Source organism: Lissotriton vulgaris, chromosome 1_1 (assembly GCF_964263255.1).
Source record: "Lissotriton vulgaris chromosome 1_1, aLisVul1.2, whole genome shotgun sequence".
Lineage (NCBI taxonomy): Eukaryota > Metazoa > Chordata > Amphibia > Caudata > Salamandridae > Lissotriton > Lissotriton vulgaris.
In genome coordinates, this window is record NC_141685.1 from 1,389,234,678 (window position 1) to 1,389,251,276 (window position 16,599).

The 16,599-nt window shown below is 46.0% G+C and overlaps 1 protein-coding gene across 1 annotated transcript in view; it reads right to left on the reverse strand.

The window, feature by feature from the left end:
* The window catches only part of PTPRZ1 (protein tyrosine phosphatase receptor type Z1), a 652,698-nt gene that overhangs the window by 17,345 nt on the left and 618,754 nt on the right, over positions 1–16,599 (reverse strand). Inside the window, exons 27-30 of the mRNA XM_086966862.1 lie at positions 7,365–7,493; positions 6,469–6,615; positions 1,719–1,861; positions 1,327–1,462 (exon numbers count right to left, since the gene is read on the reverse strand). Coding sequence (XP_086822988.1) covers positions 1,327–1,462; positions 1,719–1,861; positions 6,469–6,615; positions 7,365–7,493 — 555 coding nt within the window. The remainder of the gene's footprint in view (positions 1–1,326; positions 1,463–1,718; positions 1,862–6,468; positions 6,616–7,364; positions 7,494–16,599) is intronic.

Sequence of the window (16,599 nt, forward strand, 5' to 3'; positions counted from 1 at the left end):
AAGACCTGACTGTTCGATCAGTAGCGCTCCCCCCCCCCCCCAGCACCTTGAGACCCTCGCGGGTAAGTAGTGGGCTTTACAAATAGTTGATTTATTTATTGATCCAGATCTGGATGCTCATAACCAACATGGTTGTTATTTGCTAAGAACAACAAGCACCTGCAACCTGGCTCAATTTCATGAACTCTTATGGCTGCAGACCCTTAGTTTAATCCAATGTCAAGTCACTACGATTCACCTAGGATGCAGATTTCATCCTCAAGGAACACACCGCCAAGGTACCAGATCTCTCTGCTAAACACAGTGAAACCAGTTTCAGAGCAAACATACTGTCACATTTGGATGGCCTCTCACTGTCTCCCTTTTAGAGCATCCTTCACAGCACTAGGCATCTCACGCATGGTTTGAAATAATGCTTGCACACATCACCCCCATTCTGATGAAACAACATGGGCTCCCTTTGCCAGCCCTCACTAACTTCAAAACTTCAAAATCAGCTCCATCATTTACAAATCAGTCAAAACCACTACCCCAGCTATCTGGCTAACATGGTCATTATTTCCAGTCGCTCTCAGCACACCTGTACCCTCAGAGTGGAGATAAAGATGTATAAAAAAACAAGGCAGCAAACCTTCTCGATTTATGCACTCAGAATCGCAAACAATATTCTTGTATCCATAAGGGCAAACTTAGCGATGCTCCAGTTTAGGAAAGAGTTGCGACTTACCTTTTTAAAGAACACTACATGATGATGCAGTAACAGTCAACTTCTACCAAGACCCAACCCTTCTCTTCAATCATTTTATGATGGTATCTTTGACTTTGATTCTGTACACTTCCTTTTTCCTAGGTGCACAATACAAATAGCACATACACATGTGCTGTGCACCAACAATCAGGACATATGTTGCTTAGACTATTATGATCCATCTTCCCTCCACCCAACTTGTGCTCTTAAAGTAAAACTTCAAAGATTATCCTAGTTGTGCAGAAATAGACTTATTACCACATATGGACCTAACTTGCAGGCTATGTGGTTAGCTTTGGCTGAAGCTAAAATGATTTAATTGAATGTGTTCTTGCTGTGACCCTCACTGAATCTGTCACTTTTGAACAGAGCAACATACCCTTTCTTTTTTTTTTTGTATTGACCTCTATTCTGACAGGTCCCATTAACTCTTGCGAGAAAAATCTTCTGCAAGGAAAATCTTGAAAATTTAAAAAATCTTTGCAACCTTTACAAAGCATGCTGCTTGTAAAGTTTACAAGCAGTATATGCATTTTACCCACCCCTTCTCTTCACGGCAACATATGTCTTTTACATACCGCATCTGTAAAGACTCCTGGCCTCATCATATTAATCATCTTGGCCACCAGGTAGACATCCATAGAATTTTCAGTTTCTAGTTGGTGCATGAGTGTAGCCAGCGCACAGAAGGTCCCTGCCGTAATGCCACCGAACCTTGAAAGAACACAACAAATTTAGAAATAATGCATCAGAAATGAATATTCTATTTTAAAGCAATGTGAAATGTAATGATGATTCTAAAAATATAGAAAAAACTCAATATGTGAGCTATGCTTGGCATTATCTGCGGTGACCACAAGCTCTTCCTCCATGTACCAGTGTCAGAGTAGACTATTTGCAAGTGTGGTTAACAAAAGGAATAAATTACTCTGTACACTTCCGCGATACACACTGGACAAAGAGTGCTTACTCATCATGGACGATCACTGGGCCATCTCTACTGGACGATTCTTCTGCAATTACTCTTAAAAGTTCAAAGGTTTTGCTGATCGGACTATCAGGATTCGGCCATTTCGGACACTGAAAATGTCTTACTTCAAGTACATAATCATCCTGTGAAAAAATAAAGGGCATTTTCAAACAATATTCTTTTTTATGAGTATCTGAAAGAGTACATTTCTTCCCTTGGCTGAATGCTTACAATGGATCCCTTGATAAACATTTCATGTGCAGTGTGCTATGTAGGCAGAAGTAACTTTGCTTACATTCTTATTGACTGTTGCTGGAAACCTTTAGTTGAGGTAGGGCACATCGTTCATGGCATACAGGTCCTGATTACCAACGCCCTGGAGACTGGTGTGCAATTTATCACATTTGATAAAGTACATTACCCAGAGAATTAGAATGTATCAGGCGTGATAAAAAAGCACCTATAACAAGTTGAGCCCTGACAATGGGGAATAACATGGGAGGTTTGGTGTTTTCTGCACCAAAATCTGCAGTCCTGTTTTCTACTGGGCCTGGTTCTCTATTAATTTAACTTGCTGAAGCTGAACAGGGTGAACACTTCAAGACTGTGAAGTATCCAGAGAAAAATTGACAGTAGCATCCACGCACTTTGAAAGTAGTGCATTGTAGAGGTGCCCAGAATGCATGAAACAAGTCTGACACATACTTGCAATCAGACTATAAAATACTATTGCCTTTCACCTCCACGTCTGACTAATACAAGTGTTTATCTATCTTCACCCTGTCAAATAGAAAACTCCACATTTGAGATGGGTGATAGGGCTCTACAGTAGGGCGATTCCATGCCTGGCTATTCCCAAATTAAAAAAAATTATGAACTTTAACACACCTACTGGATGGGGAGGCGCAGAAATTGTAGAGGAAGTGGCGGGGACCTACTCATTGTACGCCAGAGGGGTCTCCATTTAGGTTGCTCTAGGGTTCCCATTTAAGCATTGCAGTCATATGGCAGATATAAAGTGAAGATTTGTTTTTTTGCATGGCCTATTAGATGGTGTGGAGATGTGTCTTTGTAATATCTATGCCCCAACACTGATGAAGGTAACTTTTTTGCATCCTTAGAAACTGAACTTTTGCACTATGTGGGCATGCCCATTGTTTGGGTGGAGGACTTCAACTGTGTCCTAGATAGAAATATGGATCGGGACCCACGTAAGTTGGGGACCAAGCCAAATATTGCGCTGCGGTTGCGGAAAACTATGAGTACACTATAATGTGTCGATTTATGGCAGGAGGCAGAGCTCCACCTGACAATTAGGGAAAATTCTTGGTGCACCCCCAGACACCACACCAAAAGGCGACTGGACCAGTTTCTATTATCTACTTACGGTACAATTAATGTTCGAGGCACAAGCGATCATGTGCACCTTCTTTCGGATCATGCTCCTTTACCTATTGAATGTGGTCTGGGGAGACACAGGCCTCATGTTCCATTGTGGATACTCTGTTCAGAGTCTTTTGGGGACCCGAAATATAGAGTGGACATTCAGCTTGCCTTGCAGGGTTATTTTGAGACTAATTGGAACTCAGAAACATCTTGGGGCACAGAGTGGGGAATCGGTAACGGGGTAGTGCTTGGTGAGAGCCTCAATAAGGTGTACAGACTCATAGGAAGATGGAGCGGGGCTCCAGGTGGAGAAGGTCCAATTGGCTCAGCTCCAGGACCTGGCAGCAGAGGGGGCGGGTAGGAAGGGGTGGCTCTAGTGGAGGCCCATAGACAAGTTACTGACATGTGGGACCTGCTGAACTGTCATGTGCGGCAGGACTATTGTCAGTTCCTACACAGAGGGGGTGAACAGTCGGGTGCATGTTGGCCTGGTTACTGAAGCGGGAACAACCACCCCCCTCCTGGTTAATCCATCACCATCGCAGACGGGGCGATGGTGATGGATTAAACAGCGAATAATTTAGCTCTGCGGGACAATCTGTAGAGTTTTTTTTCGAGGCTCTTCTAGGTGAGGAGGTACATTGTATGGAATGATTTCTAGACGAGGTCGCAATCCCTCAACTGCTGGTGGAACATAGGAAGTGCCTCAATGAGGAGTTACCATTGGAGGAACCCCAAGAGGCCCTCTGACACATGGCTAGGGGGAAATGCCTGAGGCCGTATGGTCTTCCAGTGGAGTTTTTTCAAGCATACGCTGCAGATCTTCTCCCTAAACTCCTAGACACCCTACAGGAGGCAAAGTTGACTGGCATCTTAACCTACCATATGATGCAAGCCCAAATAAATATGCTACTCAAACCCAGTAAAGAACAGACGGACCCCGGTTCGTACCACCCATTACCAACATTGCTGTTAAGTTGCTAGTGAAGGTCCTTTCAGTGCGGCTGGGCTGGTGGTAAATCACTTGACACACACGGATCAGTGTGGCTTCATGCCAGGGAGGGGTACTTACATGAACTTGTGGAGACTCTTGCATGTTATGCTTGTATACAGAGTCCAGGGTGAGGAACTGTACAGGCCACGTGGTATCAGAGGTTTTTAACATTGAGAGGGGTAAGAGACAGGGTAGCGTGCTGTCCCTGCTCCTGTTCGCGCTAGCCATGAGGCCGCTGGCAATTAATCAGAGGGACAAACTCCTTGACTGGGGAATCCGGGTGGGGGACACCACTCATGTGGTGTCTATGTATGCAGATGATACTTTCCTGGAGATGTCGGACCCTGAAAGGTCAGTACCACATCTTTTATGACTTATGACGGCATTCGGGAGGGTGTCAGGCCTTTGTATTAACAGACGCAAACCTTTATCCTTGGTGTGTAGGAACATGGCGGATCTTCTAGCGGTGGGTCTCCCTTAGGATTTGGACCCGTTTTGATACCTCTGTATTCATATAACACACGAAAAATGTCGGCAATATAAGCTTAACATGGGAAGGTTTGTAAAAGGCCTAAATGGCTTCCATTGCGTCTGACTGGAAATCCTAAAACTAGATTTGGCTGAGGGTGGGCTGGGATTCCCAGATTTTCAGCTGTACTACTTCATGGGATTGCTTTAGTTTGCGGCATTGTGGTGCGATGATGGTCCTTACGGGGAAAAGAAACTAGAAAGCCTAGTGCCGGTGGATGACGTTCTGCAATTCCTCATGGAGTGCTGTAGGGAACCAACGGGCACACCGTTTACAGTATCACGTTGCACAGGTGTGCGTCCTGTGGCAAGCACCTTTTGCACGGCTTCTTCCTATCTGGTGGCTCAAGCCTTTTCTGTGAATTCATGCCTCCATGGATGTTACACAGTGGATGTGCGGTGGCCACCAGATAGTAGGAGACCTCTACTCAAATGCTTCCTTTGATTCTCGTGGAAGCCGGAAAGCTGTTCAGTATTGGTGCTGGGCACTTTTTACAATATGCAAGCATATCTTGTACAGTCTATGAGATATGGGTGGACTTTCCCAAGGAGCCTCACGAGTCAGAGGTGTTGCAGGTGCTGCTGAATCTGGGCTCCCATAGGGGCCCCAACTACTGCCTGTATGCAGCCCTAAAAAATTACAGGCAGATTAACGTAACGTCTGTCCGGAATCAGTGGGAGGAGGCCTTAGATGCCTCACTCACAAATGTTGAGTTGAAACATGCCCAGGTGCAAGTACAGGAGACTGCCAGAAAAACCAGTTTTAAGCTCACGTAGGTTGATTAACTACATAGGGCTTATCTGACTCCCCAGAGGCTCCACAGGGTTTACCCCGCAAGGCTGGCTGTATGTGTTCAATGCTGTGAGACCCTTCCAGATTTCATACAGGTGGGATGGAGTTTTTGCATGCTGGAGGCTTACTGGACTCGTATAACGGCCTTAATAACCAGAGCTGGCCCGTACTGATGATCCGACTTTGCCTCCTGGGCAATCTGCCACTACCTAAGGAAGGTAAAAAAATGAAATACAGGTTCGATCAATTGTGATTAGTGCTGGCAAGATGCCGGGTTGCTATTCAGTGGGCGCAGGTGACACCACCGAGGTGGAGTAAGTGGAGAGCAGATGTACTGGAGTGGGCGGTGGCAGAGGAGTGTCACCTCTGGAGAATTCGTACTGACGAGCATGCAGAAAGGGATTTCGGATATGTGACTGATATTGTGGACCTCTTGGGTGACATTGATGCAGTGATAGAAAACTCGGTTCTGGTGCCCAAGGAGTCTGCAGTTCTGATTAATCGTCAAATCGTCGAACCCCCCACCCCCCACGACGATGGCTGACGCTGGTTGGGTAGTTGTTTATCAAAAATGAGTTGTAGGACATGATAAACGATGAAATGTATGGCAGGTATGTGGCTGGGTCGGTGGAGGCGAGTGTGTGCTGTCACCCTATACCCCCCATTGCTCTCATACTCTGTCTATGCAGAATATGTGTCTGATATTGATTTGTTTTAGACATGGGGTGCCTGACCTCCTGTCCTTCCTTCCCCTGTATTGCATCACAAATGATTAAGCTCTGTATGCTGTTACTTGAAATTCGACCAACTTGGGGTTCTACTGTATTTACACTGCAAATATTAAGATTACTGTCTTGGACCAGTGTGATTTTGTATTAGATAAACCTTATGTTAACAATCGCTAATAAAGAAATAATAATAAAAACAAGATGAACTTTAGTTTTTCATGCGTTTCTGCGAACATCTAAAATATATGTCCCCCAGCATTACTAAGAATTCCATATCCCCTCTTGTTTCATTAATAATTCAGTCCATTCAAAGCTGGTTACCTGTGTTGCTTCTAAGATAAAGTCGTGGATGACAAGTTGCTCTTCATTAGAGAGACATATGTGGTCTTCTCCAATCATGGTTACCATGAAACTCTCACAGTTCATCGGTTCATCCTTGTTTGGCCAGTAAACAAATTCATTTTCTGCCTGTTAAAACATCCACAATTGTTCTTTACAGGTCTGTAATAGCTTTTGTTGTCATTTGAGAAGCAAGTTTGTTTCATAAAAAATATAAATTCGTGTTAGCATATTAGTGATGGTTATGTCAGCATTGTCCTTGCCTCTTCACATATTACATTACTCACAGTGCCTTGAATATTACTACAGTTCACAGTGCAATAGATTAAAAACTGTCAACTCAACAGAGGCCTAATGTTTGTTGCATGGATAGGAAAGGTGAACAGGATTATTATACTTATTTGAAACACACCTTAAACATACCATTGTTTAAATGACAACACAAAATGTACATCTGGGCCATCGTTACAAGTCCAGGGCTAAATTGGAATTATGAGTTGTGTGGTAATTATCTGACCCACTTTCTTTTCCCCCCCGATTGATACCTATTGGTCAAACCTCCCAAAATGTTTCAGGGAAAAAGGCAAAACATATGGAATTCAGTTTGTTAAATACAGATTCTGCATGTTATGCCTCATTTGCAAGATGTGATCTTCGAATAGGAGGTATTTAACACACAGAGTAAATAGCTCATTCCAGGGCAATGGTATTTACCAGGTGTCATAAATGCATCACCTTATTACACTTAACTTGTAATGAGGGCCTTTGTGTGTAAAAAAAAGCAGTACCTGATGACGACTTCTAATGGTTTAACAGTTAGTGCACACCTCTGTTGTTTAGTTATCTGTGTTCAAGTGAAATACAAAAGCAAACCTTACCAAATTCTGAGTTTCAGCAAGCATGACCACAAGCTGGGCATTGTGGTCCCATATCATTCTCCAGAAATCCTTGACGGTATGCTGCAGTGGGTGCTGGGTGATAATGAATTCATTGCTTTCATGATATCCCTAGAAAATGAAAGAATCCTTTTTAATGAATATGAACTCATTAATTGAATTTTTCAGAAGTGCCCAAGACTGGTCTGAAGGAGCAATGCATCAAAAAAATTGAAAAATGTGATTCAGCGTTTCTAATTGTTCCCAAATATTTTTTTTTTCTACGGTCACGTTTTAATCTGACTTCTCCATTCCATTTTTGTACTTTGTCTTTTGCCAAGATTAGTTTATAGTATAAAGGCTAGAAATAATAATCTCGGGTTTAGCTAGAGCTGCAGTCAATAGAGGGTTATTTCATTAACAAGTTATTTCTTCAGAAGCACATTGTGAGAATGTCGGATACCTGGAAATTAAACACACGAACCCTTTTTACAAACCATCTTAAATTGTACATTTTGGGAAAGTGAACAGTCCTCAGTTCAACCCATTTGTTGTTATTGCATTTGAATGAATGAATGAATTAATGAAGTCCATCTTATAATGCGCTACTTAGCCCGAGGGGCGTCAAGGCGCCTAATCCAAAGGAGATATCCACATAACAAGCTTATTGATAAGCCTTAATAAAGCACCATGTTTTTAATGCTTTCCTAAAAAGAGGCAACGAAGGTTGCATCTTTATGTCGGAGGGGAGGGCATTCCACAGCCGGAGGGCCACGGTGGCAAAGGCCCTGCCTCCCCATCTGACTTTTTTGCTACGCAGGATGCGCAAAAGATTCTTGTTTGAAGAACGAAGGCTCCTACTAGGAGAGTAGGAGGTTAACAGAGATCCTAGGGCATCTGATGGTCCTGCCAAAAGCGCTCCAAAAACCAAGCAGAGGATTTTGATTTTGAACACAATTCTTTGCTGGATCGGGAGCCAATGGAGGTTCTTCCTGGCTAAAGTAGCAGAGAAGGACTTAGGGGCATCCAACACAAATCTCGCCGCAGCATTCTGCACGCTCTGGAGGCGTTGAATATGGCCCTTGTTAATGTCTGCATACAGAGCGTTGCAGTAGTCTAAACGAGAACACACCAACGCGACTACAGTCTGTTTACGTGCCTGGGGGGAGAGATAGTGAGCGATTCTCCTCAGAATCCTAATGACTCCCCAACAGGTAGCCACCATTCAATTTACCTGCAAGTTCATAGCCAACTAAGTATCAAAGATGACTCCAAGGTTCCTGGCAGAAGGCGAAGGTGTAGGACAGGCTCCCAATGATGGAGGCCACCACTCACTGGACCAGACATCCTGGTCCTTGCCAAAGATCAGCACCTCGGTTTTATCGCCATTCAGCTTCATTTATTATTTACTATTTTTGTGGCACACACAATTATCCTATAAAGGGCAATCTGGCACTATGTGATACTAAAAAGTACTGAACTGAGACAATTAAGCTGAAAATAGAAAGGCTTTCAGAGATTTCCTGAACTGCACATGGTTAGAATTTAGTCTGAGATTTTGAAAAAGGCATTTACAATGTCTGAGCACCTGTAAGGGAAAGAGGTGTCCATCCAAATGCAATTTGCAAAACTCTGGGAGCACCATATTATTATTAGAGAAGGCAGAGCGGGAGTCCTAGCAGACTGCTATAACATAAATATATCATGAATGAATGATCGACTCTGCCCATAAATGACTTTGTGACAAATACATAGGGCCATGCTTACTAAGAAGTCATGCAGCACAGCAGAGTAACCAAAGTTGCTGCGATGCATTGCATTAACGAGAGAGAGCAGGACAGAGCCGTTTCTACTAAGATATTGAGCAGTTACTCTCTCGTTTAGCAGAGTTGCACTCTAGTCTACCATGCACAATGCATTCACATTTGCAAAATCGGACAAGGGGGACTACATATTGTCTTGCATATGTTTTTTACTAGAAGGGTACCCTTCCAGAACAAAATACTATGCTTTGACATACTTTACAACATTTCTGACAATGTGTATGTTCTGTACAATGCATCACAGTTTGAAAAGTTTAGAGACATTTGAAAATGCTCCAACTTTACCCATGCCATAAAAAGTGTATTTGTTTGACGCTAATCCTTGCCTAAGAATGCCCATGCAAAGGGATTTACATCAAAACCCAAGCGCTAGGGGAGGGGATGCTGCTAATGTTTCGAAGAGCCAGGTTTTGAGGAGTTCTCTGAAGGTAAGTAGGTCTTGGGTCTGCCGTAGGAGGATCGGAAGGTTGTTCGGTGTCTTGGCGGCGAGGTGTGAGAATGATCTGCCACCGGCGGTCACTCTTCGGATGCGGGGAACAGTGGTGAGGGTACGTTCTGCGGAGCGGAGCTGGCGGGTGGGTGTGTAGAAGCTGAGTCGGCTGTTGAGGTACGCTGGTCCGGTGTTGTGGAGTGCCTTGTGTGCGTAGGTGAGGAGTTTGAATGTTATCCTCTTGTTGACAGGGAGCCAGTGCAGGTCTCTTAGGTGTGGTGTGATGTGGCTGCGGCGGGGGATGTTGAGCATCATGTGTGCGGAGGCATTCTGAATGCGTTGGAGCTGTTTCAGGAGTTTGCCCGAGGCTCCTGCGTAGAGGGCGTTTCCGTAGTCCAGTCTGCTGCTGACGAGGGCCTGGGTGACCGTTCTTCTAGTTTCGGTGGGGATCCACTTGTAAATCCTGCGGAGCATGCGGAGGGGGTTGAAGCAGGAGGGGAGGCGGCGTTGACTTGCTTCGTCATTGAGAGGGATGAGTCGAGGATGACCCCTAGGTTGCGCGCATGGTCTGTGGGTGTTGGAGCTGTTCGTCCCAGGCTGAGGGGGTGGACCTGAGGATGAGGACCTCTGTCTTGTCCGAGTTCAGTTTCAGTCGGCTGTTCCTCATCCATTCTGTGACGGCCTTCATTCCTTCGTGGAGGTTGGTTTTGGCAGTCTTTGAGGGAGAGGATTAGCTGGGTGTCGTCTGCGTAGGAGATGATGTTGAGGTCGTGCAGTCGGGCGACGTGGGCGAGCGGTGCCATGTAGATGTTGAACAGCGTTGGGCTCAGGGATGAGCCCTGGGGTACACCGCAGATGATCTCGGTGGCTTCGGAGCGGAAGGGGAAGAGGCGGACGCTCTGTGTTCTGCCGGAGAGGAAGAAGGTGGTATAGTCCAGTGCTTTCTCTTGGATCCCGGCGTCGTGGAGGCATGTGCGTAGGGTGCGGTGGCAGACCGTGGCGAAGGCTGCTGACAGGTCCAGGAGGATGAGGGCCGCGGTTTCTCCGTTGTCTAGCAGGGTCCTGATGTCATCGGTGGCAGTGATGAGGGCGGTTTCGGTGCTGTGGTTGCTGTGGAATCCAGACTGGGACGGGTCTAGGATGCTGTTCTCCTCGAGGAAGCTGGTCAGTTGTTTGTTGACGGTCTTCTCGATGACCTTCGCCGGGAATGGGAGCAGGGAGATGGGTCGGAAGTTCTTGAGGTCTGCCTTGGGTTTCTTGAGGAAGGCGTTGATCTCGGCTTGTTTCCAGATTTCCGGGAAGGTCGTGGTCTCAAAGGAGACGTTGATGGTTTTCCGGAGGTGGGGAGCGATGGTGGTGCTGGCTTTGTTGAAGATGTGGTGTGGGCAGGGGTCTGACGGGGATACGGAGTGGATGGTGTTCATGATCTTGATGTTGTCGTCATCGTTGATGTTGGTCCAGGAGAGCAAGCTGTTGGTGCGGATGGTGTTTGTCGTGGGGGACGGGGTCTCAGTGGTTGCTGGGGTGGTCGCGGCGTTGAGGCTGTCGTGGATGTCTGTGATATTGCGGTGGAAGAAGTTGGCCAGCGAGTCGCACAGGTCTTGCGACGGTGGGATGTCGTTGGTGTTGGAGCTGGGGTTGGAGAGTTCCTTCACAATGTTGAAGAGCTCTTTGCTGTTGTATGCGTTGTTGTCTAGGCGGTTTTTGAAGGAGGCCCTTTTGGCTGATCTGATGAGGTGGTGGTGTCTGCGGGTGGTGTTCTTGTGGGCTGCGTAGCTTCTGGTGTTCATTCACCGATTAATTTCTTCTCCAGCTTTCGGCAGGTTTGCTTGGAAGTCTGGATATCTTCGGAGAACCAGCTGGCTTTCTTTCTGGTGTGGCTGTTGGGGGGCATCTTGAGCAGAGGCGAGGGTTTCGACACAGTCGTTGATCCACTGTCTGAGGTTGCAGGCAGCGGTGTCGGGGTCGGCGGGTGGGCTCTGGGCGAGGGGGGTGGCTAGCTGGTCTTCAGTGACTTTGCTCCAGCATCGGCAAAGCATCTGTTGGGTGCGGTGGTGCGTGGTGGGTTTCTTGAAGGTGAAGTGGATGCAGTGATGGTCGGTCCAGTGGAGTTCGGTGGTGTGGTTGAAGGAGAGCTTGCGAAGAAGATGGGGTCAAGCGTGTGGCCGATGGATTGGGTGGGTGTTGTGACGAGTTGTCTGAGTCCGAGGTTGTCGATCAGGGTGGAGGAGTTGGAGTCGTTGTAGTTTTCGAGGTGGAAGTTCAGGTCCCCGAGGAGGATGTAGTCCGTGGAGGCGAGGGCGTGTGAGCTGACGATGTCGGCGATGGAGTCGCTGAACTGTGCCCGTGGTCCAGGGGGTCTGTATATGAGGGTTCCTCTTATTGTGGTGTTGGGGTCGGTGTGGATCTGAAAGTTTAGGTGTTCGGCGGTGCTGAGGGTGTCATTGGTGTAAGTCAAGATTTTGAGAGTGTTCCTGTGGAAGATGATGATTCCTCCTCCTACTCCGTTGGTTCGGTCCTTGCGGGTGATCTTATAACTGTGACAATGTCGGGTGCCGAGGAGGGGGTCAGCCAGGTCTCCGTCAGGAAGGCGACGTCCGGGGTGATGGAGTCTAGTAGATCCCAGAGTTCCACGGCATGTTTGAGGGCAGAGCAGGTGTTGAGAAGGATGCATCTGAGGCAGTTGGGTTCTTTGGTAGGTGAGATGGCGGGTCGGATGCTGGTGAAGTTGCAGTTCCGTAGGAGACGGGACCTTGGGTGTGCTTTGAGGCGGCTAGACAGCAGGTGCGTGATCGTCCGGCGTTGAGTGCGTGAAGGGTGCTTGAGGCATACCTGGGATGGGTGTCGTGGTGTTCGTGCGGGCTAGGGGTTCTGGCACTGGGCACGGTCCAGGCGCGGACGGGCACCGACGGACTTGCCTTAGGCACACCTTCGGGGGGCCAGTGGCGCCCACGCTGCGTCCGTCCACTGCGCGACCGCTCATCGGCCGGCATTTGTAGGGGAGGGGGAGGGACGATCGGCTGGGAGGCGGGCGGGACGCAGGATGGGGAGAGGAAGAAACAGCAGAAAAGTAGGTAGGGAATGTGGGCAGACAGTAACAGCGTTAAATACAGCTGACACAGGCTGGAGCGGGTTATGGGGAGGCTCGAACCCTGACACGGAGGGCTGGCTGGCAGGAGGGCAGCTCAGATCGCCGAAGAGCTGTGAGGAGAGTGACGTCTGTAGACCAGGGTCTGTGGACTCACACGCACTCCCCCGCAGCGGCCGGCATTTGTAGGGGAGGGCGGAGGGACGATCGGCTGGGAGGCGGGATGGGAAGAGGAAGAACCGGCGGGAAAGTAGGCAGGGAATGCGGGCAGACAGTAACAGTGTTACACACAGGCAGAGTGCAAATCACGGGCACAAAACAGAACAGAACGAAGAAAAAATTAAATACAGCTGACACAGGCAGGAGCGGAAAGAGGGGAGGCTCGAATCCTGACACAGAGGGCTGACTGGCAGGAGGGCAGCACAGATCACCGCAGAGCTGTGGGGAGAGTGATGTCCGTAGACCAGTGTCTGTGGACTCATTGATGAAAGAAGAGATGCGTTTATTAACTACTTTCTTGGCTATATTGGCCATTATGTGAAAAAGGAATAAAGCAAGCTGAGAGTTTTTTCCGGAGAAGTTTAATCAGTGCCTGGTTCTAGTTAAGAGGCACTGAAACAGTTTGGAAAGAGGAATTGATGATATCAGTGAGCACAGGACCCTTGGTTTTGGATGTCAAATGGAATATGTGAGCGAGACATTGGAGAACCAGATTTGGTGGCTTGGGTATCATAATGACATTACTGATGTTAGTTGGGTAGAGTTTGGGTAGCTGGGTAACAGTGGAATTCTCCTCAACAATAATAGTACAATCAGACAGACACAAGTAGCATTGAAGAGCATTTTTTCAAAAATGTTGATGATTAAAAAGAAGATGATTCACACAACTTCACATATTGATGGATAAACATTCTCCAAGAAGAGGGGTTTGAAAATGTGTTAACTATTAAAATAATTATCTAGATTGACTGTGAACATTAATAATGCAACAGGCATTAATGAGGAATGAGCCTGCCTTACAAGTGCATTTTATTCTTTGATGGGTAGATTATGTTTTCATTGAACTGTTTGAGAGTAGTCTTTTGCACCACATTCTCTCAAGTGCTTTACACAATTGTTGTGAGGCTTTCAATTGCTTAGAGTCAATGGGGTTATGTGGTAAGTATTGGCGTTTTTAAGGGATGAGATGCTCAAGAATGGCAGTAATCCAATTATAGTCATTGCACATGCATGATCAAACAGAAATGCACGCACACACATGCACCTTGTAGGTCTTGTATTTTATTTCTGCTGGAATGCCACTGTCATTTATCTAGAGGGCTACCCACTTTAGTTCTACATCATTTCAGGTCAACGATGACCCTAACTATTCCGGAGAGTCATATGTGCTTTAGTACTGGATTTTCTTCCAGTGTATAGGTGGAAGAGCAGATCACTGTGTCTGATCAAGTCTGGTTGGTGGTTTACTAGTATCTGATTATCATCATCAAGCTGGTCAAAGTCTGTGCCCCAAGACCTCAAATTGGTTGACTTTTAATATGCAACTTCCTCCATCATCTTAACTGCATGTTGTATAAATTTCCCGAATCTAGCTGCTGTGATTGCAGGATAAACAGGCAGAAATTGCTTCCTGGCATGATCTTATATGTAACTTATATGTAACTTATATGTAACTGCAGAGAGACAGAAGTAGCCAGAAGCGTCTCAGCGCCAATAATGGCTCACTGATCCAGGTTATGTGCAATGGAGACTCTGCTGTTGACCGCAGAGTCTACAGACCCGCTTCGATGATCCAGTTAAACGGCCGAAGCGGTACTCGTTAAGGCAAATTTTACTGCACCTTAACCGTAGTAATTTTTTGATGTTGTGCAGATTCAAAGAATAGTCCAGGAAGGATAAGATGTTGTTGTCCCTGTAAAGAAGAGGGGTCGAACTGATAAAGGCAAGCCTGTTTACAGCTTCAATGTCAAGATCTTTTAATATTTATTTATTATAAAGTTTTATATAGCGCAAACTTGATCCCGAAGGATATCAGAGCGCTTTACAATTTGAGGCAAAGGTAACAAATCAGAACATCAGTCTAACACGGGGAATCTAACATACACCTGGGTGAACGAAATATGAGCTAGACGATGGAGCACAATGACTCAAGGGGAGCAAAACTCAACAATCAAGTACAGGAACAACAACCAAAACCAAAAACAATGATCATATACAAGAACACCAATTGACACCATAGTATGTCTGATGTGCCCAGAACTAAATTCTGGACACTCAAAACTCACGCCCTTCATCTCTCAGCACTCCCAACCCATGTTCTGCCTCCTTCCATCTTCTCTCCACACGTGTAGCTTTTTCTGTATTCATGACTGCAAGGGAAGTAGGAGGGGGAATGGTAATGGACTCTGAACCACTCAAAGCACTGGGGCCTTTTTTAAAGTGGGATGGAGATACAAAAACAGAGATTATCCTTAACAACAATCCATCTTGAGAATCAGAGTCCTACATACAGAGTGCAGGACAAGAGGTTAAATGAGCTTAATTTTGCCGGCTTCAGAAATGTTCCACTTAGCGCTTTAGGGGGAATGGAGGCTTCCTAGAGGTCTTTAGCCTTCAAAGAATCAATTGAGGCTCTCAAATCATCTTAGCTTTTCATCCGTATGGATTTGCCAGATTGTATGTTTCAGGGAGCCATTTACTGAGTTCTTTGCTTTTAAACCATACGCCAGAAATCGTGCATTTAGAATCTAGTTTTGCCTAGGTAGTTTAAAATCCATTCGAAAGCATGCAGTCAGAACAGAGTTTGGAGGGGCAGATACGGAGCGAAAGCATTTGTTTTGAGCTTGATCTACCCATCACTCCAGGCGGTCTCTAAATGTAAACCGCTCCATACATCAAAGTTGGCATTATCTTACTATTGATGACCTTACAGACCGCCAACAAGCTGGGGCCATTCATTTTTTTGTAACACCAAGCAGAAAGTTGAAATTAAAGGTGCACAGGCATTCTTCTGAGAGGATAGGTGGGCAATATGACTGCCCTATTTGTTGAAACAAAAAACCCAAGTATTTGATGGATTTTACTTTCTCCGGTTTCCTATCCAACAACTGCCAAGCTCCTTTGGTATGGGCTTTCCTGCTTAGTACTAGAATCTTGCTTTTAGTACTATTTATTTGAATGTTATTTAGTTTGCTGTAGAGCTCCAAAGCAGTCAGTGAGCACTGAAGGCCATTTTGAGCATTGTCAAAGATGATAGCATTATCAGCATATTGGAAAAATTATATTTTCAGACCTGCAATTCTCGGGGGGAAAAGCTCTCGCTTTTACTAAAGTCATTAATGGGTGCAGCATATTTCATGGGCAGAATATGTGCTTTACATGTTATGACAGGAAATACAGTTTTTTACTGCGGAAAAACATGGTCACACTGCTGGGGAGTGCAGGGATACACACTCATCCCTCATCTTTGCTAACTCCTGAACGGTGCGCTTAAAGTGGGTATTCCAAGGTATCAAACAACTAGTTACATCAAGCCCGACCTGGTTTTCAAGTAGAAATTAGTGTAACAAGTTGCAGTATGCAACTTCTACAAAGTTGCTATTTTGTTGCCTTCAATCTCCTGTGCCCTTGAAGTTGCAGATGGATCCTGAACCCAAGACAGATTTCTGCCTTCCTGTGGAGACGAGCTAACAACTCCCAGGAAAAGAGACAATAGGGGCCTCCAATGGAGAGAGGTGTTACCTTCCTCATACTGGAAGTAACGAGGATGTCAGCCCCAAAGGCAACCTTCAAGGTTGAAGTCGCCTTTGAAGGGCAAATGAGGACCACTTGGGAGAAGGGCAGCCCCTTGGTTTAGGCAGACTATCAGGCACCCAAGAAGAAGGGAACCCTGTTGTA